The 26,159-nt window shown below is 49.4% G+C and overlaps 1 protein-coding gene across 3 annotated transcripts; it reads right to left on the bottom strand.

The window, feature by feature from the left end:
• Window positions 1-405: 405 nt before the first annotated feature.
• Espl1 (extra spindle pole bodies like 1, separase) lies at window positions 406-25,505 on the bottom strand. Of its 3 annotated transcripts, none has more exons than XM_075960766.1 (31): window positions 25,463-25,505; window positions 24,963-25,052; window positions 23,402-24,457; window positions 23,102-23,206; window positions 22,592-22,703; window positions 19,528-19,664; window positions 18,297-18,490; window positions 16,882-17,121; window positions 16,582-16,726; window positions 16,325-16,463; window positions 16,010-16,149; window positions 13,873-14,007; window positions 12,218-12,337; window positions 10,585-10,756; window positions 9,772-9,900; window positions 9,491-9,647; window positions 9,055-9,164; window positions 6,974-7,962; window positions 6,271-6,643; window positions 5,710-5,871; window positions 3,754-3,967; window positions 3,474-3,664; window positions 2,869-2,996; window positions 2,631-2,753; window positions 2,200-2,355; window positions 1,937-2,107; window positions 1,710-1,814; window positions 1,461-1,576; window positions 1,236-1,319; window positions 953-1,117; window positions 406-752 (listed from the first exon to the last, which is right to left on the bottom strand). In XM_075960766.1, the coding sequence occupies exons 2-31, from the start codon at window positions 25,041-25,043 to the stop codon at window positions 545-547; spliced, it is 6,357 nt and encodes a 2,118-aa protein (XP_075816881.1). In that variant the 5' UTR covers window positions 25,044-25,052; window positions 25,463-25,505; the 3' UTR covers window positions 406-544. The 3 variants fall into 3 exon arrangements, with proteins under 3 accessions (XP_075816881.1, XP_075816880.1, XP_075816882.1); XM_075960765.1 differs by having other exon boundaries at window positions 25,382-25,479; XM_075960767.1 differs by having other exon boundaries at window positions 6,493-6,643; window positions 25,382-25,479.
• Window positions 25,506-26,159: the final 654 nt, after the last annotated feature.

The following is a 26,159-nucleotide window of genomic DNA, read 5'->3' as shown; positions in this document are numbered from 1 at the left end:
CTTTTCCTTTTAAGTTAAACAAAAGTTACAGTAATTCTGTCACCGGTCTGCTAGCCAATTGAGAGGAGCATCTTGGTGCAGGAGGCGGGGTTTTTGTTGGGGATATATGTGATGTGACTGAGAAAGAGGAGGCGCTTTTGAGCAAGGAAGCGCTCTAAGGCAGGGGGCGGGGTGTTTAGCAGCTTGTGATTCGGCTCAGCTTCCTTTTTGCTTTTTAATATTTGTGCACAGAACTTTGCATTTTAATAAACCACAAAGAAAACTTTTATCACCCAACTTTGTCCTCTGGTTTTGCCTTTCGTTTCAAAGCCTCCTGCAAGCTCCTCCCACCTGCTTATATTCATGCAGCAAGACTGAAGGAGAGAGCTGTCACAGAATTTTAGATGCTCTAGAACTCACGCAAAATGAGGCTTGGCATATCTTTATTAAGGTCACATTAAAAGGAAACATTTCATACAAAACACCAGGGAAAAACCACTTTAAAAATTCTAAATAGTAGTTTGAAGGTAGACAGTCACATAGCCTCCACCATAGCTAAGACAGCTCAGGGTGTTTGTAGAGAGACAGGTAGGCCATAGGCTACAGGTGCAGCACCAATAAGGTACTTGAGTCGAGGAGCCTGGCGGGCCTGGCTGACATAGTAGAGAAGAGGGGCCCCTGGGCCTGCTCCTAGCCAGCCCTGCAGCAAAGCCTCCGTATAACGGTCAATGTCACGGTCAGTCACATCCCAGAGGTTACCTAGAAACAAAGGGCTGGGAAGAAAGGATGAAGAAATACAAAGTAAGGGCTCTGTAGCAGAAATATTGGAAAATAAAACATTATTGGTAGATGTGTAAGGAGGCTTGAAGCACTGAGGGGCTCCCTGGGCTTATAGTTCTAGGGGGGCCCAAGATAGGCGGGACATGGGGATGGGGATGGGGGCATGAGCTGTAAGCCCAAAGGCAGGCCTCACCAGCCAGCCATGATGTACTTGAGCACGATTCCAGCTCCCTCCAGACTGCCGTGCACAGCGAGGGCTGCACTGCTACAGCCAAACAGCAGGGCCACTGCCCGGCAGCTCAGCCGCAGGATAGCCTGCCCATCAAGGAAACGGGCACCAGCTCCGTGCCCTGCATAGCTAAGGCAGAGGAAGCGAAATAAGCATTTGAGTCAACATTCCCCGGCCCTAAAATCAACCCCAGTGATCCCCTCCTCCAGAATGCCTGTCTTTCTGCTACCCGGAGCCAAACACTCACATGTATAAGTCATGCTGTGTCAGGGCAGCCTGGACCTGCTCAAGGCTCGGGACTTCACCAATCACTCCTTTCCAGCCAGTTTCACTGCAAGGAAAAGCTGGAGGTCAGCATACAGCAGACACCATGTAGCAACAAGGGGCAAGGGAATAGCAGACAGAATGAAACAGCTGATCGTGGAGCAATCTCTAGCCTTTCCCACCCTACTGTATGCCAGTGTCCCCAGACCTGCTGAAACTGGCTCGAAATCGCTCCTCTGTGCTTGTCAGGTTACTGTGAGGGTTTAGGACATAGAAGGTATTCCGTGGGTCCACACCTTGGCTCAGCACCGATGACGCCCCAGCCTGGAAGGCAAGCACTGTCAATTAGGGTCTTGGCCTGTCCAGCCCCAGCCTACTCAAAGCCCAATTCCTAGCTCCCCAGGGCTCCAGCCTTCTTTCTTTAGGCTTTACCCAATTTCCAATCTTGGTTTCCCACCTCTTTAGTGATAGAGTAGCTGAGTAGGAAGTGGAAGGAGGGCAGCCGGGTGACCGGCAGTGCCCGGAGGCTGGGCATGCTTTCCCATGGTAGTTTTTGCAGGTCCTAGGGAAAAAGCAGCCCAAGGTTACCATCTGCAGGCACATAAAGGCACGTGTCTGAAGGAGTCTGGGGACGAGCTCAGTGCTCAGCACCCTCTGACACCGTTCAGTGCCCCGGCTCTTTACCTTGTCTAGCACCAACACCAGATGCTGACTGGGAGGGGTCACCTGGCTCTGCACCCGTCCTATCGCCTCACTCAGGAGCACTCGGGCACGCTCTGGCTGGGCTGGGCACAGCCCATATGCCAAGGCCTGAACATCCCGACTGTTGAGGATTCTGGCACCACTAAGAATGACCTATAGGAGAACAAGGGTTAGTGGGTGTGGGCGCTACAACTCTGGTAGAAAAGACCACCGTCTCAGCTTCCCCTTCTAGTTCCTGAACTCACTTTTAGGAGAGTGGGGTCAGGGTATCTCCAGCCACATTCCTGCAGCAGCTCCTTTAAGCGGGAGGCCTCCTGTGCAGAGCTAGGGTCTGCACTGGATGGCAGCAGCAGCCCCCGCCAGCAGCCCAGGACATGCTCCTCCAGGGAGGTAATGAGTTCCTAGGGCAGGGGCAGAGCTTTCAGTTAGACAGAAAACGTATTTTGGAAATTAGGGGTTTCTATCAGCCTTAGAAAGTCTATAATGTCTTTCATTTTCTGAGACACTCAAAAAAATGAAAGACACAGCTAGGTGGTGGCGCACGCCTTTAATCCCAGGCAGAGGCCAGAGGATCTCTGTGAGTTCGAGGCCAGTTTGGTCTAGAGAGTGATTTCCAGGAAACCAAGGCTACCCTCTGTGCCAGGCCTCAGCCTCCCCGCCCCCCGGGAGCACACACCTCCATTCTTTGATCTAGGGCCAGTCTCCCTGTCCACCATGCCCGCTTCTCTGTACAGCTGCTGTTTTCTTTCTGGTCCTTCTGGATGGCATCAAACTCTTTCAGAACAGAGCTTAGTGGTAACTACAGGAGATGAAGAATTTGTAAGATTTGCTTACCTAGTGACTATCACCTTTTCATCCTTCAGGCACTGAGGCCCATGTCTGGCAGATTCTAGTCCTTGTTACAGGAACCCTACCTTGTTTTGGGCAGTGGGAATCTTCACAGTAACTGGGGGGTTGTCCTTTTCCAGTCGCGTCAGTAGGAGAGTGTTGCTCGAGATTCCAGGCTGGAGGGTGGCCAGAGCCAACACACAGACGGTCACCCCTAACATAAATAGAAGACACACGGCATCAGCACACTTTCCGGAGGCATTTGCAGACCTGCCTTCTACAGAGTCCCTCAAGACAACTCCATGAAGTCTACCCTGGTCAGTGGAGTTCTCCTAGGAACAGGCAGCTGGTACTTCTCTGTGTTTCTCATGGCAGCTAACAAAGGCTGCGCTGGTGCAGGTGCTCCTATCATCGGCTAGTAGGAATGACAGAAGACTCCAGACATCTCAACATACTCCTGAAGAAAAACTGTGTGGTGGCACATGCCTAAAAATCTCAGCACCCAGATGGCTGAGGAAGGAGGATGTTGAGCCTGAGGCCTGTGTTACATAGTAAGATTCTGTCTCAAAGGGAAAGAATAAAAAAATAAGATAAAAGGAGCACAAATCTAGGTAAACTAACCAATTCCTAAAGTTCACCTACCCAGTTCAACTAGATGTGTAAGAGACCCAGCTAGAAGCAGACACCATACCAGTGGGGATTTCAGCCAGGCGTTCCTGGAAACTGTCCTTCTCTGCCTGGGGGAAGTAGCCAGATCCCAAAGTCCTGAAGGAAAAGAGGCGCTGGATGCGCGCCAGGGGGACATCTCCAGATCTCTCTTTCAGGTTCAGCTCTTGTAGATGCTCTGCTAATTCAGGTGATCCTTGCTGCTTCTGGGCCTTGCTGCAGGCAACACGAACAGGAATGAGTCCGTCTCCAAACAAGGCAGGACCCTTACCCGGCAGTTTGCCCGTACGCCCGGCAGCACTCACCTGAGCTGTCGGTGCAGATGGGTGAGCAGCTGGTGGCGACAGGTGATAGACACAGATTCAGCAACGAGAAACGCAGTGGCATAGGGATCCCGGTGGCCCAGGCACAAAGCCAGGAGTCGGCAGAGGTGGGAGTAGAGGCTGCTTGGAGGGCAGTGACTGACACCACGGAAAGCAATACTCAGTGAGTCAGTGATGGAATCCAGAGTAGAAAGATCTAGAAAAAGGTAAAGACCATGGCCGAATATAAACCCCATTTCTTAATTAAGGAGCCCCACAGAGAAGAGCAGCGGCTACTTGTGAAGGAGACATGCCAAGAGGATCGATACGATCCTAACGGGCGTCGCTTCATCCTATCCTCCCTAAAGTCCCGTTTTACAATGCAGGAAACAGAAGCTCAGAGTGATTAAGTCCCTTGCACAAAATGCAGAGTTCAACCAGGCTCAGAGACTGCTGGACCCAGGAAGCCAAAACAATAGACACAATAGACTGGAAGATGTAGAACTGCTTAGCCTGTAATTCCAGAACTTTAGAGACTGAGGCTCAGTATCCCCATGTTATAGGCCAGCTGGAACCAAAGTGATATCTTGTCTCAAAAACGAGAGGAAAAAAAAGCCTGGCATGATAGTATGGTGGTGTATGATTGTACTTGTACTCCCAGCACCTGGCAGGTGGAGATGGTAGTATGGTGTGTGATTGTACTTGTACTCCCAGCACCTGGCAGGTGGAGATGGTAGTATGGTGTGTGATTGTACTTGTACTCCCAGCACCTGGCAGGTGGAGATGGTAGTATGGTGTGTGATTGTACTTGTACTCCCAGCACCTGGCAGGTGGAGATGGTAGTATGGTGTGTGATTGTACTTGTACTCCCAGCACCTGGCAGGTGGAGATGGTAGTATGGTGTGTGATTGTACTTGTACTCCCAGCACCTGGCAGGTGGAGATGGTAGTATGGTGTGTGATTGTACTTGTACTCCCAGCACCTGGCAGGTGGAGATGGTAGTATGGTGTGTGATTGTACTTGTACTCCCAGCACCTGGCAGGTGGAGATGGTAGTATGGTGTGTGATTGTACTTGTACTCCCAGCACCTGGCAGGTGGAGATGGTAGTATGGTGTGTGATTGTACTTGTACTCCCAGCACCTGGCAGGTGGAGATGGTAGTATGGTGTGTGATTGTACTTGTGGAGACACGGGGATCATGCACGAATCATCCTTGGCTACACAGAACAGCCATCTAGAGGGCCAGCCAGCCACAGCGGCACCACTGCAATCCCAGTGCTGAGGACGCAGAGGCAAGTGGACCCCTGGGATCCGCAGCTAGTTGAACTAATCAGTGAGCTCCAGATTCAAAAACTAAGAAGGAGGGCTGGAGAGACGGCTCAGAGGTTAAGGGCACTGGCTGCTCTTCCAGAGATCCTGAGTTCAATTCCCAGCAACCACATTGTGGCTCACAGCCATCTGTAAGGAGATCTGGTGCCCTCTTCTGGTGTGCAGGCATACATGGAGGCAGAACACTGTATATATAACTAAAAAAAAAAAATCTTAAACAAAACAAAAAAAACCCCACTAAGATGGAAAAAGCGACTGAGGAAGACACCAGATGTCAACCCTCTGCCCTCCACACAAAAATACACACCGGTGTGAACACACAAGTGACACCAGATGTCAACCCTCTGCCCTCCACACAAAATACACACAGGTGTGAACACACAAGTGAAACCATATACCAACACATACATGAACACATGCAGTATACCCATGTGTATGAACGCACACAAACTCATTCACACAAAGCTGAATATGATGGTGCTTCCCTGTAATCATAGAAGCCAGCCTAGGCTACACAGACAACGTCAAGAAAAATTTTTTAGAAAGTTTGTCTCCCAAAAAGGACCTACCAAGAGACCTGTGGGCTCAGCCCTCCCCAGGTAACCCTACCGCAGTGGTCAATATACTCACCAATGGGTACAGGAACTGAGTGGGGTGGGAGCCAAGGACTAGGGTCACTCCCAGCCTCCTTGTCAGGGTATAGGGCAGGCAGCTCTGCCTTGCAGGACTCCCGTCTCAACACCTCACACTCTCCTATGGGCAGGCCAGGGCCTGCAGCTGCCGTCTTCACACCTAGGGAGGCAACAGGACTTTTCGTTTTTTGTTTTGCTTTTGGTTTTTCGAGACAGGTTTCTCTGTAACTTTGGTGCCTGTCCTGGGACTCTCTACACCAGGCTGGCCTCAAACTCACAGAGATCCACTTGCCTCTGCCTGTACACCAGGCTGGGCTCGAACTCAGAGATCCGCCTGCCTCTGCCTCCCAAGTGCTGGGATTAAAGGCGTGCACCACTACTTCTGGGCTGAGAATACAAGTTTTCATAATGCTCCCTCCTACTCCCCTAGCCTGTCTCTTCTTCTTCTATAATACATTCCGCAGAGCTAGTAAAGGCCTTTTCTAGTATTTCTTTGGTTTTTGGTCCCAGGGACACACTACAGAACACAAGCCTCTGCTTCTCTTCCTTGCAGACCTACCTGAGGCTGAGTCTTCCCCATCGGAACCCCTGAGCGTTTCAAAGCTCACTTCCAGGTAGCTGTCTGTCAGCTCCTCTTCAGGGATAGTTCTCATGATCTCGGGTCCCAGGCTAGCCCGGACACAGAGCGCTGAACTGGAACTCTCTTCTTCACAATGTCTTGAAGCCACCTTCTTGGCCCGACGACCCCTCCCACTGAGACTGATGTGTCCAGGGGCACTACCTGCAGCAACTACTGCATCTGTCTTCAAGCTTGAGCCCTTCCTAGTTCGGCCCCGACCCCGGCCAGCAGGCCCTCTTCTCTTAGGTTCCTCTACAAGTTGTGCTTCAGCTGAGACAAGGTCTTCCAGGTCACTATCATCACTGAAGTTCACCTTTGACAGAGGGAATGGAAGAAATTAAGGGCCAACACTCTCAACAATACTTTCCAACCGCAGGGGGCACTATGGAGGCATTGACAGATCTCTCTGACTTCAGATCTGACCTCCCCCACTGTACTTGCCACTCCACTCTCAAACCCGGTGGCAACTCAGTTTGGAAGAAGGGGAAAGGAACAGAGGATAGGGACGAAGGGTGACAAGGCAAAGGACTACAGAGCTGACGAAGTGTATGGCACTGCAGACATGGCTATGGGAGCCCCTCTACAAGGACCCTCTGCAGACACCCGTCTTCACGCCACGCCCCTAGCCACAATCCCAGCTTACCTTGAGGCGAGTCTGGGCCCTCCTATGCACCTTGGGGGCCAAGGGAACCTCAGGCTTGCTCTTTGTAGTGTAGACTTCTTCAAATATGGTAAAAGGGACATGAGGGCCAGCCTGCCTAGCCCGGCCAGGGGGCTTAGGTGTACAAGGTAGCCCATCCTCTTCCAGACCTTTCTGAGAGATATTACAGACGGGAGGGAGAGCAGAGGCTGCCTGCCGGCGCCCTCGTCCAGAGCACTTTTGTCTCCGAATCTTAGAGGGTTTTAAGACTGTGGGACTTTGTGCCAATGGTGGCTGCCAGCCCCAGGTGCTTGCAAAAAGTTGGGAAGTACAGCAGCTGAAGCTGGCCAGCTTTGCAAGGGCCTGAATCAAGAGCAGGTTGGCTCGCCAGAACTCCAAGTATTGTATCCGTGTTGCCACAAACTTCAGCCCCGTAGCCAGAACCTTTCCCAAGCTCTTTTCAGGTGTCTGGTTCAGGCATTCCAGTGCCAAGCGTGTGTACACTTGAGCCATGAGCTCATCGAAGAGGCTTGGGACAGGAGTGGGGGGTGTCCTGTGTTTCAGCGAAGCTTGAAGGTTTTGTGTAAAGCGCTTGGTGGTTGCAGGGGAACCTTTCAGCACAGCTCGCAGCAGATCCAGGCCCGGGGCTTTATGACCCATGGCCAGCTTTGCTCCTGCAGTGACCAACATCCAGCGCAGACAGACTGCCGAGAGAACAGGGCTGGAGCACAGCAAGCAGTCACAGGTGGGTGAGTGGGACAGAAAGCCAGGGTCGGGTGGGGGCTTGGTTTTCAAGACTGGAGAGGAGTTTGCAGAAGGTTGGGTAGGGCCGGGTTCCTTGAGCACAGTGGCCACCAGCTCCAGGGCAGGGCCTCTTAGGAAGGGTTCCTCCTCTGGGAGCTGCGGGCAACAGGAAACTTGGGCCTGCTGCTTCCCTTTCTGCATATGGACCTTTTTCACAGAATCTGGGTGCTGGGTCACCCCACCAAACTCTGGGGATAGAGATCAAAAATCACAGAACTAGAGTGACTTCAAGAACTCTACCATAGGGTTCAACCCACTTCACCATCTACGTGCAAATTATTCAGAACATCTATGCAACACACACAAAAATAGGGAAATTCTTTTACAGAAAACACAAAAAGAAAAACCCAAGTATTTTCTCTTCATTCAACAAGGACTCAGTAGTCACTCTACACCCCACTCCTGTAGCCCAAAACTCTGTTCTCAGCTGGGTTGGGGGAGGTGCACATGAGATAGTAGAGGTAAAAATATTTGACAAGCTGGGCATCATGGCACACACCTTTAATCTGCAGACCCCAAACTGTAGCAGGGTGTACTGGCATGCACCTTTAGTCTTAGTACTGGGAAGACAGAGGCAGATATACCTCCTCCTATACCTCCTTGAGTTTAAAGCCAGCTGATTTCCCTGACGTACAAAGTGAATTCAAGACAGTCAGGACTACACAGTAAGACCCTCTTCAAATAAACAAACAAATAAATAAAATAAGCCAAAGGCATTCGGCAGCACTGAAATCCAGCCAGGAAAAGTTGGGCCTCTGTGGAGTCTGGAGGAGGGACATTAATGTTCTGCCTAAAGTCATGTCATTTAGTACAGACACCTGTCTGGTGTGGGACCATGGTCTGTACTCTGTCAATTATATTTTAAATAAACACCGATTGGCCAGTAGCCAGGCAGGAAGTATAGGTGGGACAACCAGACAGGAAGTAGAGTCAATGAGAACAGGTGAATTCTGGAAAGGAGGAAGCTCTCTCAGCAGTTCTGACCCAACCGCAGAAGAAGCAAGCAAGATGTGACTGCCCTGCCACATGGCTAACACAGATAAGAATAATGGGATGTTAAGTTATAAGAGTTAATAAGAAGCCTGAGCTAATGGGCCAATCAGTTTATAACTAATGTAGACCTCTGTGTGAGTTCTTTGGGACTTAACAACTGTGGGAACCGGGCAGGACAGAAACCCTGACAACACCTGTCTGATTCAGAATGACCCAGACTTTTCCACAGAAGGACAAGCTGCAATACGGATGCCCCTCCAAAGCTCGGGAGGAACCTGGCAGCTTACCTGTGGAAGACTCCAGCAGGAATAGAACCTGCTCCAAGTCTGACTGACAGAGGTCAATGTCGCCTCGGGCCAGCTCCAGCTCACCTTTCAGTACAAGGAACAGAGCACACCTGTGAGAAGAGAACCAGTCAGCAGGTGGCTGTTTCCTAGAGACTCTTCTCGCTCTTTCCCAGGCCCTGCCCTCGTCATCTTTGAGTCCTCAAGCTGACTTACGGCCTCTCTGGGAAATTGCTTTCCACACCAAGCTCCATAGGCAGAGGAGCTTAGGGAAAGGCAGTATGTGAGCTGTCCTGGACAGACTCCTCAGGCATTTCCTGTTCAGCCATGGAATGCCTGCCTTCTCCCACCACTCTCTAGATAGAACACAGAACACTTCTGCAATCTTTGGGGAATCCACACTCAAAGGCACGTGGCAGGAGCTAGAATCTTTACTTACTGGTGAGGTATCTGCAGCTTGGTTGTGAGTTTCAGGGCCTCTAAGCAAAAGGCCTTGGCTTCATTTACATTCCCCAGATGGCCCAGGCGGCCGACAAGCTTCTCTGAGCAGCTCAGCACCTCTGTAAGAACCTGCCACTTTTGCACTAGATTTTCTCCTGTAGGGAACGAGAGAGACAAGACTTCAATATAGGCCACGGTCAGATACTCTGGAGACAGGCACCCAGCCCGCCATATTGAGTATGTCCAATCTCCGAGGGTCCTGGTCGCTTCTTTACTCACCATAGTCCAGAAAGAGTGACTGCACAGCTGCTTTCTGAAGTGAGAGCACATCACCACCCATAAGCAGGATGACGATGCTTCGGAGGAGTTTGTGGGCGTCTAAGAGTGCTGTCTCAGGGGTCTGCCAGCCTGGGGGGCCAAGGGGAGAAAGATGACTGCAGCAGTAGCCTAACACCTTCAACTAAGACAGCAAACACGGGACTGGAGAGATGGCTCAGTGATTAAGAGCACTGTCTGCTCTTCCAGAGGTCCTGAGTTCAATTCCCAGTAACTACATGGTGGCTCCAAACCATCTGTAATGAGATCTGGCGCCCCCTCTGGCGTGTGGGCACACATGGAGGCAGAGAGTTGTATACATAATAAATCTTAAAAAAAAAAAAAGACAGCAAACACAAGAGGGCGGTGGTGGGCACCCTTAATCCCAGCACTGGGGAGCCACAGACAGGAGGCCAGGCCTGGTCTACAAATCTAGTTTCAGGACAACCAGAGGAGGAAAAAACAAAAGCTAACAAACACAAGGTACTCTTCCTTCTTCACCTTAGGCAGACAGAGCTAATCAATCACAGAACTCCTTCCCACTAAGATCCCTTGTGTGTGTGGTGGTGCGGATCTTAGAATTCCTTTTAGCTTAATACTCCAAAAAGCTACTGGTTAAGTGACTAAATGTAGTAGGTGACACGAAACCCATTTGCTACCACAGGCATAGGTAGGTTCTAGAGAGGCTGTTTCACATGCTCGGAAGTATGGGCAGACGGCTGCAAAGAGCAGACAGCACACAAACCACGACCATCATCCAAGAAAGCCTCCTTTCACCTTGATCCCAGAGCTGCTCACGTAGAACACTTGAGAGAATGTTCGATGAGAGGCTAAGGTAGGAAGCCAGTATTTGCAGGGCCTGGACACGCAGAAAGTACCAAGCCTTGGATGACTTCTGGAGGGCAGGATTCCCAAGGACAGACAGCAGTAGAGAAACACCTTCAGTCACCTGGGAGAGACAAAAAGTTAGGTAAGAGTTACGTACAGGCGGGCGGTGGTGGTGCACGCCTTTAATCCCAGCACTAGGGAGGCAAAGGCAGGCGGATCTCTGTGAGTTTGAGGCCAGCCTGGTCTACAAGAGCTAGTTCCAGGACAGGCACCAAAAAACTACAGAGAAACCCTGTTTGGAAAAATCAAAAAAAAAAAAAAAAAAAGAGTTACATACAGCCAGGTGGTGGTGGCACAGCTTCAGTCACAGCACTTGGGAGGCAGAGGCAGGCAAATCTGTGAGTTCAAGACCAGCCTGGTCTACAGCACTAATTCTAGGGCAGACAGGGCAACACAGAGAAAACCTGTTCTAAAAACAACAATAAAACTAAAAAAAACAACACCCCCCCCAAAAAAAAAGGAAAGAAAAAAAAACCAGGAAAACTACAGCTTGATCAGAACAAGAGATCGATCATCAAGACGCAGCTAACCTGGAGCGAGACTGCGATACTGTGAAACCCACCCAACTGTCCGGACCAGCGTTCCCATGTTTCCTCACACCCCAGCCACTCACTGCTGCCTCTCTCTCTTTGGGAAAGGCTTGCTGTGCAGGCCAAGCTGACTTGAAATTCTAGTTCTCCAGCCTCAGCCGTTGAGTGTTGGGACTGCAGGAATGATGACCATACCAGGCTATCTTCCCCAGTTCCCGAACCCCTTTATGTATGTTTCTACTGCAGAAACAGGCAAAGAAAGAAATTAATCTCTACTATTAGGTCAGGGAATTTCAACCACGTTTCAGGGCCCTGAACATTTTCCCTAGCTGCAGGAAAATCTCAGAGGCCAGACAAATAACATGAAAATCCCCACTATTTCCTGAGGTCTAGAGCCTTTGGGAATTAGGGAAGTAGGAAAAGAACTGGGGTGTAGCTTAGTGGCAGAGCACTCGGGTAGCACACAGGAGGTCTTGACAGTCCCTAGCACCACAAATTAATACAACAAACAAAGGGGGCTGGCTCATGGACGAAGACTCTGCCGTGTAAACATCAAGCTTGAAGACCAAAGTTCAGATTGCCAGAACAGCAGCCCATCAGTAACTCTTGCACTTGAGAGGCAGAGCAGGGCTGGAGAGATGGCTCTGCAATCAAGAGTCTGACTGCTCTTCCAGAAGACCCGTTCAATTCCCAGCATCCACATGGCAGCTCACCGCTGTCTGCAAGTCCAAGATCTGAGGCCCTCACATAGACATACATGTAGGCAAAACACCAATGCAAATAAAAAATAGATAAAAATTGTAAGAAAGAAGGAAAGAAAGAAAGAAAGGAAGGAAGGAAGGAAGGAAGGAAGGAAGGAAGGAAGGAAGGAAGGAAGGAAGGAAGGCAAAGGCAGTGATTCCTAGAGCAAGCCAACTCAATATACTAGTTACAGGCAAGCTCTGGGTTCGACTGAGTTCTTGTCTGTAAATAATGTGGGCAGTAGAAATCACCTTCTGGTCAGCCCAGCAGAGCTGACTGCGCAGCAGAGCACAGGTGAGGGACAGCAGCTGACAGGTGTCAGTAGTCTGGTCCAGACTCTTCAGGCCTGACTCCGCTTCTTCCAGGTACAACTGAAGGATCAGAGAGGTAATGTCAGCAAAATGTAGTTAGACTCTTCAGATTAAAATGGAATGAAGCATTTGCAAGCAAGGCATTGAACATTGCATTATTTCAAATATTACAATTTATATAAAGCAGCCGTGCACGCCTTTAATCCCAGTACTCGGGAGGCAGAGCCTAGTCTATAAACTACTTCCAGGACGGGCTACAAAGCTACAGAGAAACAAAAACACACACACACACAAAATTTACACAAAGCTACTCATTTGATCCTTAGAACCACATACAGATGCCTGAAGAAATCACCCTCAGTCACCTGGAGAAAACAAAGCCAGAGAAGTGTCACATAAGCTTGAGATGTCCCTGAGGGTCTGCAGTTCAAATCTTGGCCTTCAAGCATAAAAAAGGGCCGGGCGGTGGTGGCGCACGCCTTTAATCCCAGCACTAGGGAGGCAGAAGCAGGCGGATCTCTGTGAGTTCGAGACCAGCCTGGTCTACAGAGCTAGTTCCAGGACAGGCTCCAAAGCCACAGAGAAACCCTGTCTCGAAAAACCAAAAAAAAGAAAAAAGAAAAAAAAGGGGGGGAGCTAGAGAGATGGCTCAGCAGATAAGAACACTAGCTGCTCTTTCAGAGCTTCTGAGTTCAATTCCCAGCACCCACATGGTGGCTCACAACCATCTGTAATGAGATCTGGAGCCCTCTTGCAGCCTGTAGGTGTACATGTAGAACATACACAAACTATATAAACAAAATGAAAAAAAATAATTTTTAGAAAAAAGTTGTGTTATAAAGTCAGGATACTATCTTTCAGGTTATGAGAAGCCATGGAGTCTTTTTAGAAGGGAAAGAAATTATCAGACCTGTGCCAACTGGCAAAAACCAGAAGATGAAAAGCCGGGCAGTGGTGGCGCACACCTTTAATCCCAGCACTCGGGAGGCAGAGGCAGGCGGATCTCTGTGAGTTTGAGTCCAGCCCGGTCTACAAGAGCTAGTTCCAGGACAGCTAGGGCTGTTACACAGAGAAACCCTGTCTCGAAAAACAAACAAAAAGTGGGTTTCAGTGTAGTGGCAAAGCACTTATCTAGTGTGCCTAAGGCCCTGGGTTCAGTCATCAGCACTGCCAAGAAAAAAAAAGAGAGTTTAGGGAGTCAGATGGTGGCGGCAGCACATGCCTTTGATCCCAGCCGAGGCAGGTCTGGTCTCTAGAGTTCTAGGACAGTCAAACCTACACAGGGAAACTTTGTGTGGTGGTGGTGGTGGTGGTGGGGAACGGGACAACCACAGTGGGTATGGTGGGTGGAGAAACTGAAAGACAATCACAAGTATGACAGTTACATCAACTAAGTCAACAGAGAAATGGGTCAGATCTGCAGACCCATGAATGACAGTTCTTGTAATAGGCAGAAAAGAAGCCTCCAATTCCCACTTTCTAATTACGGCCAAATGTGAGGTAGCTGCCTCTTTACTACCCCATCTTCTCAGGGAAAGGCGAGCCCTTAGAGCCACTTGCCCCACTAAGCCTCATACTCCACAACCAGCACTCACCTGGGCATAGCTGGGACAGCCGAGGCTCAAGAGTTGCTGAGTGAGCTGACAGGAAACGCTGACTGCTTTTGCGTGGTCCTGTCGTCTCTTAGACACAGTCTGAAGAAGCAGGAGGGTCTCCAGGGCCTGTAGAGGCTGGTCATCCCAGAGCAACATGTTACCTGCTCCTACCCCTCAGGGTGTTCACACATACTCAGAATCTACCAATGCTCAGGAGAGCCATAAACCACCTGTCCCCCAACCCCGTTTTGGGACAGGGTCTCATGTGATCCAAGTTTGTGGCCTCAAACTTGGCTATGTTATTCAAAAAGATTCAGAAAGACGAGGGTCCTGTAAGTGTTCACATGGTAGAGCCAAGACTGAAGCCTAGGTCTAAGCTAACTTTTCGACCTCCTTGTGCTGGAAAGATGGCTGAAGCGTTCACAATAACAAAGGATGTGATGTTTAAAACCATATTTTATTTTTGGTGGTAACTGGAGGTTTAACCCAGACCCTGAACATACTCAGCAAGTAAGTGCTCTACCACTGAGCACTTCCTGCCCAGCCTCCTCTCAGTTTTGGAAGCAGAGTCATTACAATTTTACGGCTAGAATAAAGCTTCATTCTTGCCTGAGTGTCCAGGTAGCTGGGACTGAAAGTGTGTGCCACCACACTCTGGCTCTCCTTTCATGGCTCTGAATACGGGGTGAATGCAAGGAAGAGCATCAGTCTGGAAAATCCCTTCATGTTGCACATAAAAACAAAGTTGGCAGGCTGCCGAATAGCTCAGCAGATAAAGGCTCCTGCCACCAAGCTTCAGCACCTAAGTTAGATGTCAGGACCCACATGGAAGGAGAGAACCAAAGCCCACAAGTTGTCCTGACTGCCACACTCACATCCACATACATTCAATAAACAATTGTTCAAAGTGTGTAAAATTGGGCCTCATGGGTACTCAGGCCTATAACCCAGAGGCAGAAGCAGGGGGGTTACAAATTTAACCCTGGCCTAAGCTCCACAATGATAGCTTAAAAAAAAATTATTTTTATTTTACATGTATTGGTGTTTTGCCTACATGTATGCCTACATGTTCAAGGATACCAGATCCCCTGGAACTGGAGTCAGACAGTTATGAGCTACCATGTGGGTACTGAGAATTGAACCATCTCTCTAATCTCCACAATGAGATCTTGTCTCAAACAAAAGAAAAATGGGGCTGGAGAGATGGTTCAGTGGTAAGAGCATTGGCTGCTCTTCCAGAGGCCTGGGATTTGATTGGTAGCACATACATGGCTGCTCACAGCCGTCTGTAATTCCAGTTCTAGGGGATAAAACACACTTACGACCTCAGCAGGCACTGTGCATGCACAAAGAACACATACATAGATGCAGGCAAAACAGATGCAATTTAAGATAAAATGATCTAAATACTGTAATTGTAATTCTTGCTTGATAACTGTTTTGTTATATGTAATTTTCCTATGTTAAAGTTAAAGCCTTTCTTTTTTGTTTAAACAGAAAAAGGGGAAATGGTGTAGGAGGGTCATCTGTCTATGTGTTACTTTCATTGGTTAATAAAGAAACTGCCTTGGCCTTTTGATAGGCCAGCCCTCAGGTGGGTGGAATAGACAGAACAGAATTCTGGGAGGAAGAAAGCAGAGTCAGGCAGATGCCATGAAGCTCTGGCCCGAGATGGACGTAGGTTAGAATCTTCCCGGTAAGCCATGACCTCGTGGTGACATACAGATTATTAGAAATGGGTTAATTAAGATGTGAGTTAGCCAATATGAGGCTAGAAATAACGGGTCAGGCAGTGTTTAAAAGAATACAGTTTCAAAAAAGAAAAAAATACAGTTTCGGGCTGGAGAGATGGCTCAATGGTTAAGAGCATAGCCTGCTCTTCCAAAGGTCCTGAGTTCAATTCCCGGCAACCACATGGTGGCTCACAACCATCTGTAATGATGTCTGGTGCCCTCTTCTGGCCTGCAGACATACACACAGACAGAATATTGTATAGATAATAAATAAATAAATATTAAAAAAAAAAAAAGAATACAGTTTCCGTATAATTATTTTGGGTAAAGCTAGCCGGGATCCAGAAGGGAACATAGCCTGCCAACCTCTTTACAACAACTGACTCCACCAGTTTTCCCATTACCTTTGCCACCAACTGATAGAGGGCCACAAGGATTTGAAGGGAAGCTGAGGTCTGCTGGAGACACCGTACGGCTGGGGCTGGCTCCTTTGTCAGCACTTCCTTCCACAGGGTCAAGGCTTGGTCTAGGCATTTGGACTGAGCTGTAAATCAGAAGTGACCACTTTTTCCACTTGGCCATCTGGAAAGAACTTGGGTTTCTCTATAACACGTTCTGACCTTTGTGCCAGCCCCTCCTCACTCTCCCACATCCCCGGCACAAGCCTGGCCTCTTTCACAGTAGTGGTCTGTTGTCTACACTATGTTTACTGCCCTCACCCGCATCAGCAGCCAGGTTGAAGGCGATGTTACTATACAGGAAACGATCTTCCTGGAGTTTATCTTCATAGTTCAGGTCATTGACTTCAAACTCCTCCATGTTAGTAGGTACCTGGGCCCTCCGATCCCGCTCGATACCCTGGTTGAGAAAGCAGACAGACAGAAGCAAAAACAGGGACTGGCACCAGCTCAGAGGGAGCAGCCCAGGAGAAAAACTATTGGTCCATGCCCAGTAGCAGGAGCTCAGTTTTACTTACTTCCTGCATTTTGGTCTCCAAGGTACAGATATAGAGCCATAACAAGGCCTGTGCTTTATCGTCCAGAAGGCAATCCTGTTCCTGCACCTCAGGCCTCACAGACTCCAAAAGCTGCAGGGCTTCCTGGATAGCATCCAAGGCAGAGCTGTAGAGACAGACACACTTGAGTGGGGTCCACTACAGACAGCTCCAATGTCCATAAAATGAAGGACACTTTCAGGAACAGAGCAGGAGACTGACCCCATATCAGCAATATTAGGGCAAGCAGCAAAAGAGGCCTCCCTAGTTATCCCTCCTCACCAGTCGGTCTGCTGGGCAAAGTTGTGGTAGCATAGCACCTGAGCCAGTTCCACCAGATGGGTAGCTCGTGCCCAGGCTCCAGATGCCGTCTCTTCAGGGCTGAGCTCCAACAGATCACAGATGACATTGAAGCGTTCCTGCCCAGTGTCAACACGCACTGCCTTGTAGGCCCGCAGCTCCTCCCTCAGCAACGAGACCTGTGTCTCTGGGTCCCAGCAATGTAAGCTGTCTCGCAAAGTCCTGAAGGGTAGATCAGCACCTGGGTAAAGACCCTGACAAGTCTCCGCACCCTCACTAGGGAGCCTCAGCCTTAAGCTGGCATTCACTGTCTTCTAGTTGTGCCTTTAAAACTCTTAATCAGGCCGGGTGCTAGTGGCGCACGCCTTTAATCCCAGCACTCGGGAGGCAGAGGCAGGTGGATCTTTTTTTTTTTTTTTTTGCTTTTTCGAGATAGGGTTTCTCTGTGGCTTTGGAGCCTGTCCTGGAACTAGCTCTGTAGACCAGGCTGGTCTCGAACTCACAGAGATCCACCTGCCTCTGCCTCCCTAGTGCTGGGATTAAAGGCGTGCGCCACCATCACCCGGCAAGTCAGGCGGATCTTTATGAGTTCGAGACCAGCCTGGTCTACAAGAGCTAGTTCCAACAGAGAAACCCTGTCTCAAAACAAACAAACAAACTCTTAAATCAGGTTACGTGGCTCCTCTAACATAGGAGGGATCACATCCAAACCCGTACCCAGGACTTGTAAAACCCAGTGTTTTAGGGCCTGGCTCCTGCCCACCTAGACTGCCTCATCCAGCATGCCATGCCCCATCCTATCTCCTTCCTCCATGCTGGCTTTCTCAAGCCACTTCCCATTCCCAAGCTTGTTTTCACCCCAGTGCCTTCCCAGTCTGTGAGTCTGTATTCCAAGGCATCCAATGATGGATTCCTCTACATCTTCAGATCTTATACTTCTCCAAAAAAGACTTCCCTAAATAACCCACCTAAACGTCATCCCTCTTTTAACAGGTCATGGTTTGTCTTCATGAAATACACGTACAATGTACTTGGTTATATTTCTCCAAGTACAGCATAAACCCAACAAAACAAGAACATTGCTTCTTACCACTATGCCCCTATACCTAGTGGCTGGCATTGCATCAAGCACTCAATGTGTAACTGATGGATGGATGAGTCATTGCCTTTCTCAAAAGTAAGGATCGAGGACACTGCACATGGTGGCACATGCCTTTAATCCCAGCATTAGGAAGGCAGAGGCAGAAAGACCTTTGTGAGGTCAAAGCTAGCCTGGCCTACATAGCAAGTTCCAGGTCTATACAGAGATACCTTGTCTAAAAAAACAAAACAAACAAAAAGCCTAAGAGATCTGCCCAATCCACGGACAGCTACCGCAGTCCTCCTGTGCAACTCACTTCAGCTGCAGCTCCTTGTCTCCTGTCCTGGCTGCATCCATTTTGACCCGAACCCAGAAAGTGACTGGCTCGACCATGTGTTCAAAACTGTAAGGTTGCAGAGCTGCCAGCCATAAGGTCACCATCTCGCAGCCCTGGGCCTGTTTACCCAGCTTCTTCAAACTCTCCACATGCAGCCGGAAGCACCTATGCAGCTGAGCAGACATAGGTTAGAGCTGGGGCATGGAGCCACTCAGAGTATACAGACAGCACGGCGAACACACGCTTACCACACGGAAGAGGGACAGCAGGGGTCCTGCTCTCTGTACGCCCTAACAAATGAGCATCTTAGTCCTCTCTGCTTCAGGGGCCCCTCATGGTCAGCACCAACAGCATTAAGGACCTGATCCCCCTCCTGTGACCCTTTCCTCAGCCTGTGGCCCTGTCTGGTCCTGGCAGAAATGCAGGAACTCTTACACCTTCCTTCTTCCTACTCTACTGGTTAAACTCAGGTTAAGCCTTGATTTCTTGCACTATCCACTTATTCTAGGCCCCCCTTCCTGCCCAGGCTACCACAGTAGCCCCACTACCTGGGCTTATGCCCCATACTTTTCGCCACAGTGATGGCAAAGCAATTCAAATGCCAACTTGAGGGGCTGGAGAGATGGCTCAGAGGTTAAGAGCATTGCCTCTTCTTCCAAAGGTCTTGAGTTCAATTCCCGGCAACCACATGGTGGCTCACAACCATCTGTAATGGGGTCTGGTGCCCTCTTCTGGCGTGCAGGCATACACACAGAAGGAATATTGTATATATAATAAATAAATAAATATTAAAAAAAACAAATGCCAATTTGATGTCGTGGCTCCACTTACATCCTTCAGTCACTCACTCCTCACCTGAGAGATGATAACTCAAGGCCCGGTACTACCCATATATCACTTTCCAGTCCAGCCAACCCATGCTTTCAGCTCATTCTTGCTTAAGATATTGTCTTTTACTCTGGCTGTGCAAAGGGCCACCCTGGGGGTGGGGAAAACTTAAAATATATAGAGCCTGAGCTCTAGGGCAAGAACCTGATGAACCTGGAGGCAAGCGTTAGAACAGAATGGCTCTGGTGTTCACTCAGGTGATTCTGATGTGAAGCTAGGATTGGAAGGCAGGTGGCAGCAGAGCAAGGGTGTTAGGAAAAACCCCGTAGGCACTGGTGCCCACGCCACTGTACTCACGGCCACCAACATAACTCCCTCCTACCTTCTCAGGAGGCACCTCAGGGTGGGCACCAAACTTTGCCAAGCCCAAGTGCTGACAGACTGGCTCCAAGATGGCACAGGCCTCATCATAGAGCTTGTGACTGAAGAAGCTGTAGGCCAAGTTGCTGCTGTAAGAGGCTGCAGGGAAAGAAGAGACAACTGAGCATCACAGTGCCGAGACGTTCAGCCTGGGGTCAGCCTGGGGTCAGCCATCAGCTTCTGGATGAGCACATGGGAGGACAGGCTCTCCCTTGGCTCCACAGAAGCCACTGACCCCTCCACACTGACTCCCCAGGACACTAAAGCCATAGCACCTTCCTTTGCATTCCCTGGACATATTAGACCCTCTCCAGCCTTCAAGATTTGGCACTGATTGTCTGCTGTTTCAGAGATGTTTGTTCCTAGACATCACCAGGCTAACATCTTCCAAGTCGCATGCCCATGAGGCAGACCCTAAACAACTAACTCAAAATGGTGCTTGTACTCCTTACCCTTCCTGAATTTTTCTTTCATTTTTAAATTTTTTTTACTTTATTGATTGATTGATTGTTTTGCGGGACAGGGTTTCTCTGTAGCTTTTGGAGCCTGTCCAGAAACTCGCTCTGTAGACCAGGCTGGCTTCAAACTCACAGAGATCCGCCTGCCTCTGCCTCTGGGATTAAAGGCGAACACCTCCACCGCCCAGCTCAGCCAGTGCTCTTAACCACTGAGCCTCTCTCCAGCCCCATGGGCTTCCCTTTGTAATCTCCTATTCTACTCCTTGTCTCAAATTTATCACCACTTCTTTTAAACCTGTATTTATTTTGTGTGTATGTGCTTGTATGACACAGTGCATGTATGAAGTGCAACCTGAAGGAACTGGTTCACTTTCTATCATGTGGATTCCAGGGATCAAACTCAGGTTATCAGTCTTAGTAGCAAATGCCTTTACTGGCTATCTCCCCTGTCCCCACTTGATTTTTGAGACAGGGTCTCACTCTGTAGCCCAGGCTGACATTGAATTCATGGCAATCCTCCTCTCTTTGCCTCACCAGAGCTAGGATCAAAGGTGAGTCAACTCTTAATGCTTAAAAAGGATTTTAGATTCTGATTTTATTATATATGAATGATTTGCCTGCCTGCATGGGTACTATGTGTATGCCAGGAACCCATGGAGAGCAGAAGAATGTGTCAGATCCCTTGGATGGTTGTTAGCTTGTTAGCTGCTATATATCAGTGCTAGGATTTGAACCCATGTCCTCTGGAAGAGCAGTCAGTATCCTTAACCGCTGAGCCATCTCTTTATTCCCCCCTCACTTTTTTTTTTTTTTTTTTGGTTTTTCGAGACAGGGTTTCTCTGTGGTTTTGGTTCCTGTCCTGGAACTAGCTCTTGTAGACCAGGCTGCTCTCGAACTCACAGAGATCCGCCTGCCTCTGCCTCCCGAGTGCTGGGATTAAAGGCGTGCGCCACCACCGCCCGGCCCCCCCCTCACTTTTTAACATATTAATTCATTTATTCAGTTACCTTTTCCTGGGGACAGGGAAATCTAATATTGCTTGGCAGGTTGTTGAATAAATAAATCTCAGTAAGTTTTATGGAATTGGAGAAGGGGGCAGTTCTAAGACTAAACTCGGTCACTGCACATGCTAGGCAAATACTCTACCACTGGTCGACATCCTCAACCTAACGCAGTTTCTCAAAACTGACGGCTGTAGCCAGGTTTGGTGGTTTGTCTTTAATCTTAGCATTCAGGAAGCGGAGGCAGATGGATCTCTGTGAGTTGGAGAGCAGCCTGGTCTACAAGAGCTAGTTCCAGGACAGGCTCCAAAACCACAGAGAAACCCTGTCTCGGGGAAAAAAAAAAAAAAGAAAGAAAGTAAAACAAAAACAAACAAACAAACAAAACGTTTTTTGCCAGGTAGTGGTGGCACACACCTTTAATAGCACTCAGGCAGAGGCAGAGGCAGGTGGATCTCTGTGCGTTTGAGGCCAGCCTGGTCTACAAGAGAACATAGAGAAACTCTGTCGGGGGTGGGGGGAGGGGGGAACGACAACAACAACAACAACAAACAAACAAACAAACAAAAAACAGGCTTTTAGGGCTGGAGAGATATGGCTCAGCGGTTAAGAGCATTGCCTGCTCTTCCGAAGGTCCTGAGTTCAATTCCCAGCAACCACATGGTTGCTCACAACCATCTGTAAGGAGGTCTGGTGCCTTCTTCTGGCCTTCAGGCATACACGCAGAAAGAATATTGTATATATAATAAATAAATAAATATTAAAAAAAAAAAAGACATGTGCTATACCAGCATTATCTGGTTCTTAAACGTTTTAAGTTATGGGGCTTGAGAGATTGGCTCAGTGTTTTAAGAGCACCTGCTATTCCTGCAGAGGGCCCAAGTCTGATTTCCAGAATCCACATGGAAGCTCCCAACTGACTGTAACTCTGTTCCACAGGATCTGAATCTTCTTCTGACCTCTGTGGGCACCAGGCACACATCAGGTGCACATAAATACACACAGGTACTCACACGCACGTAAAATAAATTTTTAAAAGAAAAGGTTAGCCAGTGGTGTACATCTTTAATCCCAGCACCCAGGAGGCAGAGGCAGGCAAGATCTCTGTGAGTTCAAGACCAGCCTGGTCTACAAAGTAACTTTTAGAACAGCCAGAGCTATGTGGAGAGACATGTTTCCCAAAAAAAGAAACTATAACTCGTGACCTCGGCACTTGGGGAACTGAGGCAGGAGTACTGCTGTGAGTTTTAGCCCAATTTGGATTCCATAATGTGACTGGCTTAAAACACTAACAAATATAAAGGCTGTAATGTTGCATATCAGGTACAAACATTTTTATAAAACAAATACCAAATCAAACTACAAAATATAAGAAGAATGAAATCAGAACCCTCTGTCATAAGCCCCATCAAGTCTCTCCTGGCACTAATCAGAGAGACAGATCCTTATACACAGTTCTCCTTAAACCTAGGGCACTCGGTGGTCAGAAATACACAGCAGGTACTTGCCAGCCTATCAGGTGACAGCCCTCCCCCAGAACTGTGCATCTGAGACACAAGGCACTAACCAGTCGTCCCCAGGTAGTCAGTCAGCTCTCTGCCTGACAGATCCGCTAAGGCCTCCAGCATCCAGGTAACAGTAGACCTGCAACTGTCCACTAGCTGGGCCAGCTCAGCTGCCTGTGGACAAGAAGGACAGAAAGTGACAAGAGTCATGCAAGGTCCACGGGGACGTCCACCTTCCCCACGCCTGAAACCAAGATACCCCAAAGCTCAGACCCTAAGACTAAACATGAAACCAAGATACCCCAAAGCTCAGACCCTAAGACTAAACATGAAACCAAGATATCCCAAAGCTCAGACCCTAAGAGTAAACATATTTCTTTTTTTGTTTTGTTTTGTTTTTCGAGACAGGGTTTCTCTGTGGTTTTGGAGCCTGTCCTGGAACTAGCTCTTGTAGACCAGGCTGCTCTCGAACTCACAGAGATCCGCCAGCCTTTGCCTCCCGAGTGCTGGGATTAAAGGCGTGCGCCACCACCGCCCGGCTCTAAACATATTTCTTGATTCCCAGATGGTACCTGGCAGCCTTGGGCAAAGTCGTAAACCATCCCGGTGAAAAGATGAAGACCCTGGAAGTGCATCTGAAGCAAAGACTGCTGCTGCTTGGAGGAAACTCCACAGACCTGAAGGTGGAAGGGGAGCTCCATGCTGAATGCTGCCTGGAGTCTCTGACTCCTGGCACAGACCAGAGAGAAGGAAAGACACTGGGGAAATCACAACCCTCTCAGTTTACAACAGGATGCTTACCAGGCACACTCAGAGGGCAGCTTGCCAAGGACCCAGAGCATCCCCACCCTAACTCTAGGTCCTTAACTCACATCTTGAAGCTGCCGGACAAGGGAGCAGTACCCTCCAAGGAAAGCAAAGAGGTTCAATATGACATCGAGCCCATAGCGCCCCTTGATGCCTCTCTCCAGGCTTGAGAGGAAGAACTGGCAGCTGTCATACAAGGCCCGGAGCAGGGGCAATGGTGCCTCCAGACTGTTGTTCAGAAGAGCCGATGCCTTCATCAGAAGCTGGGCCACTGTCCCTGGTCTTTTTTCCACAGCTTCCAGCAGCTCAACCCCCACCTGGCATAACTGGAGGCTGGGAGCTATGCTGCTGTTCTCTAGGTGGTCGCGAGCCTTCTCCACTGTGCTAGTAGCCTTGTGGTGGTGGTGGCTCCAGCAGAGGCGACGACAGTGCTCCAAGGTGAGTTCCAAGAGGCAGAGGGCCCTTGCGGGAGAAAGAGGACCAGGAGAGCGACCACCCTCACCTACCAAGACGCGGATCACATGCCTAGAGAGCGAGTCATACAGGAAGTCAGCCTCCGCTTCATCTAGGCCACGTCCACTAGCATCAAACAGCTGGTAGGCAGCTACTACGCGACAGGCCGTTGGAGAAGCAAAGTGAGGGATCTCACAAGGGACACTGCCATCCTCCAAGAGTACTAAAAAACTCAAGGCCTTCAGCCGGGTTGAGAAGGCCGCTCGCCGCTCTGACAGTGCTTCTGCTCCCTTCCAAAGCAGAGAGTAACTGCCGCGGGCCACGGCCTCATAGTCCTGAGGCACAGCCTCTCGAGAGCTCTGCACCAAACAGGCATGGAGAGGCTGGGCAAGGCAGAGCACAGGGTCTGGGCTGCCCTGAGCCAAACCATTCCGAAGTAAGATAAAAAGAATCCGTTCCAGATAGAGAGGAGGGCGCTGTGGAGTGGACGACAAATAGCCATCACAGGCCAGCTCTGCCAGCTTCAGCAGACTCTGCAGGTGCCCGGGGCAAACAATCTTGGCAGTCAACTGCTGGTTGCAAGCCCTCAGGATGGTGTCACAGACTTGCCTTCTCTCAGCGTCATATCGGCTGCTGGGAAAATCAGTTCGCGATCTGGACAGGAACTCCTAGGAGGAGGCAGAGAAAAGCAGGGTAGAAAAAGAAAAGGAACTACAAGTAGGGTGGCACAGACAAGGATCTCTCTCTCTTCAAATTAAGGCAAAACACAAGTCAGGCTTGGTGGTACAGGCCTGTGCTAAGGTAAAGAGGCTGAAAGTTCAAGACCTTCCTGGACTTGAGTGGGTTCAAGGCCAGCTGGGGCAATTTAGTGAGACACTACCTCAGATAAAAAAGTGAAAACAAGCCAGGAATAATGGCACACGCCTTTAATCCCAGCACTTGGGAGGCAGAGCAGGAGGATCTCTCAGAGTTCCAGGACAGCCAGGGTTATGTAGAAACCCTGTCTCTAAACTTAAAAAACAAAGTAAAAACAGATACAGCTCAATGGTGAGGTCCTTCCCTGTTCAATGCCCAGGATAGAAAATGAAAAAAAAAAAAAAGAAAAAAGGAGAAAAGAGAAAAGACAGATGGTCTCAAAAAACTAGTTGTGTCTTGAGACAGAAAGCACCCCACCTTCAAGTCAGGCAGCAGCTCCTGGGCCTCCTCCTTGCTGCAAAGCAGAGTCACGAAGTCGACTCCTTTGAAGTTCCTCATGGCAAAAGGCTAAAGAAGAGGAAACGGATTGGAGAATTGTTGTAAACTCTGCGGAAATTTGTAATGGAAATAACTGGAGAAAAGGGATTGAGGCATCAAAAGAATTCTATCACAAATCCTACGGGGCGGGGAGCAGGGGGACCATGCCTAGACGCTGGATCCCGTTCTAAACTGACGTGTCCAACCTTTCTTCGTCCAGGCCGCCCCTTGTCCTCCTGTCCCCACCATGCCACCCCTGAAGTCTCCACAGGGTCACTGGGCGCCGACCAAGCGGGGCCCCCGAGCCTCCGCAGAGGCGTCCCATTTCCTTCGAGGTCAGAAATGGGAACACCATTCACCTCGGCTTGAACACGCTCTCAGGAGATCCTTCGAGCCTTACTTCACCCAAAGTCGCCGTCCTTTACGGGTCTATGACTAACCTCCAGTCAGAGCCGCCACCAAACATCCGAAAGATAGTCTTTTTCCGCGCCAGCTCCTCCTTTCAAATATCCTAGTGGCCAATCAGCGAGAAGGCGTAACGCCGGCCGGCCGGCCGCGTGGCGCTCTGGGAGTTGTAGTTTACCAGCTGCGCTGACTGTCACGTGAAACCTGGCGGGGCGGGGTTCCGCTCTGTACCGGAAGGCCTCTGGAACACCCAGGTAGTTCCTTTCCTCCCGCCCCTCCAAGTCTGGGATGAGTTTTCTAACTGCAGCAGGCTATAGTCGCTTCGCTCTCGGGATGGCCAACCGCTACCTCCTTCTTGCCTTTATCTCCCGAGCTCAGGCAGGATTTTAAACTTCAAGAGGATTAAAATACTAGGAAATCCTCATGACTTGTTACTAGGGAGGAAAAGGGTTTAGTAACCTTCCATGTAGAACCGGGTCTCACTGCATGAGTCCTGGCTAACCTGGACCGGGCTCTGTAGACCTGTAGACCAGGCTGGCCTCTCTGCCTCGGAAGTGCTGGTATTAAAGATGTGCCCACCTTTATATAGCTCAGGCTGAACTCTTGTCTCAGACTCTCCTGTAAGAATTTTCTAAAAAAAAAAACCATAATATATATTAAAATTTTTGTTTTGTTTTTGGCCAGGGTTTCTCTGTGTAGCCCTGACTGCCCTAAAACTATCTCTGTAGACCA

The sequence above is a fragment of the Microtus pennsylvanicus genome, chromosome 2, assembly GCF_037038515.1.
Source record: "Microtus pennsylvanicus isolate mMicPen1 chromosome 2, mMicPen1.hap1, whole genome shotgun sequence".
In the NCBI taxonomy this organism is placed as follows: domain Eukaryota; kingdom Metazoa; phylum Chordata; class Mammalia; order Rodentia; family Cricetidae; genus Microtus; species Microtus pennsylvanicus.
The sequence above is the reverse complement of the archived record's forward strand: the minus strand, read 5'-3'. Positions and strand labels throughout refer to the sequence as shown.

Excerpts from the sequence above, each read along its gene's own strand:
- Espl1 (XM_075960766.1), bottom strand. The coding sequence starts at position 25,043 with ATGAGGAACTTCAAAGGAGTCGACTTCGTGACTCTGCTTTGCAGCAAG. Across the intron at positions 16,727-16,881 it reads TTTGCCCAGCAGACCGACTG|CTCTGCCTTGGATGCTATCC; the intron begins GTGAGGAGGGAT and ends CTGTCTCTACAG. Across the intron at positions 753-952 it reads AAGTACATCATGGCTGGCTG|CCCTTTGTTTCTAGGTAACC; the intron begins GTGAGGCCTGCC and ends CTTTCTTCCCAG.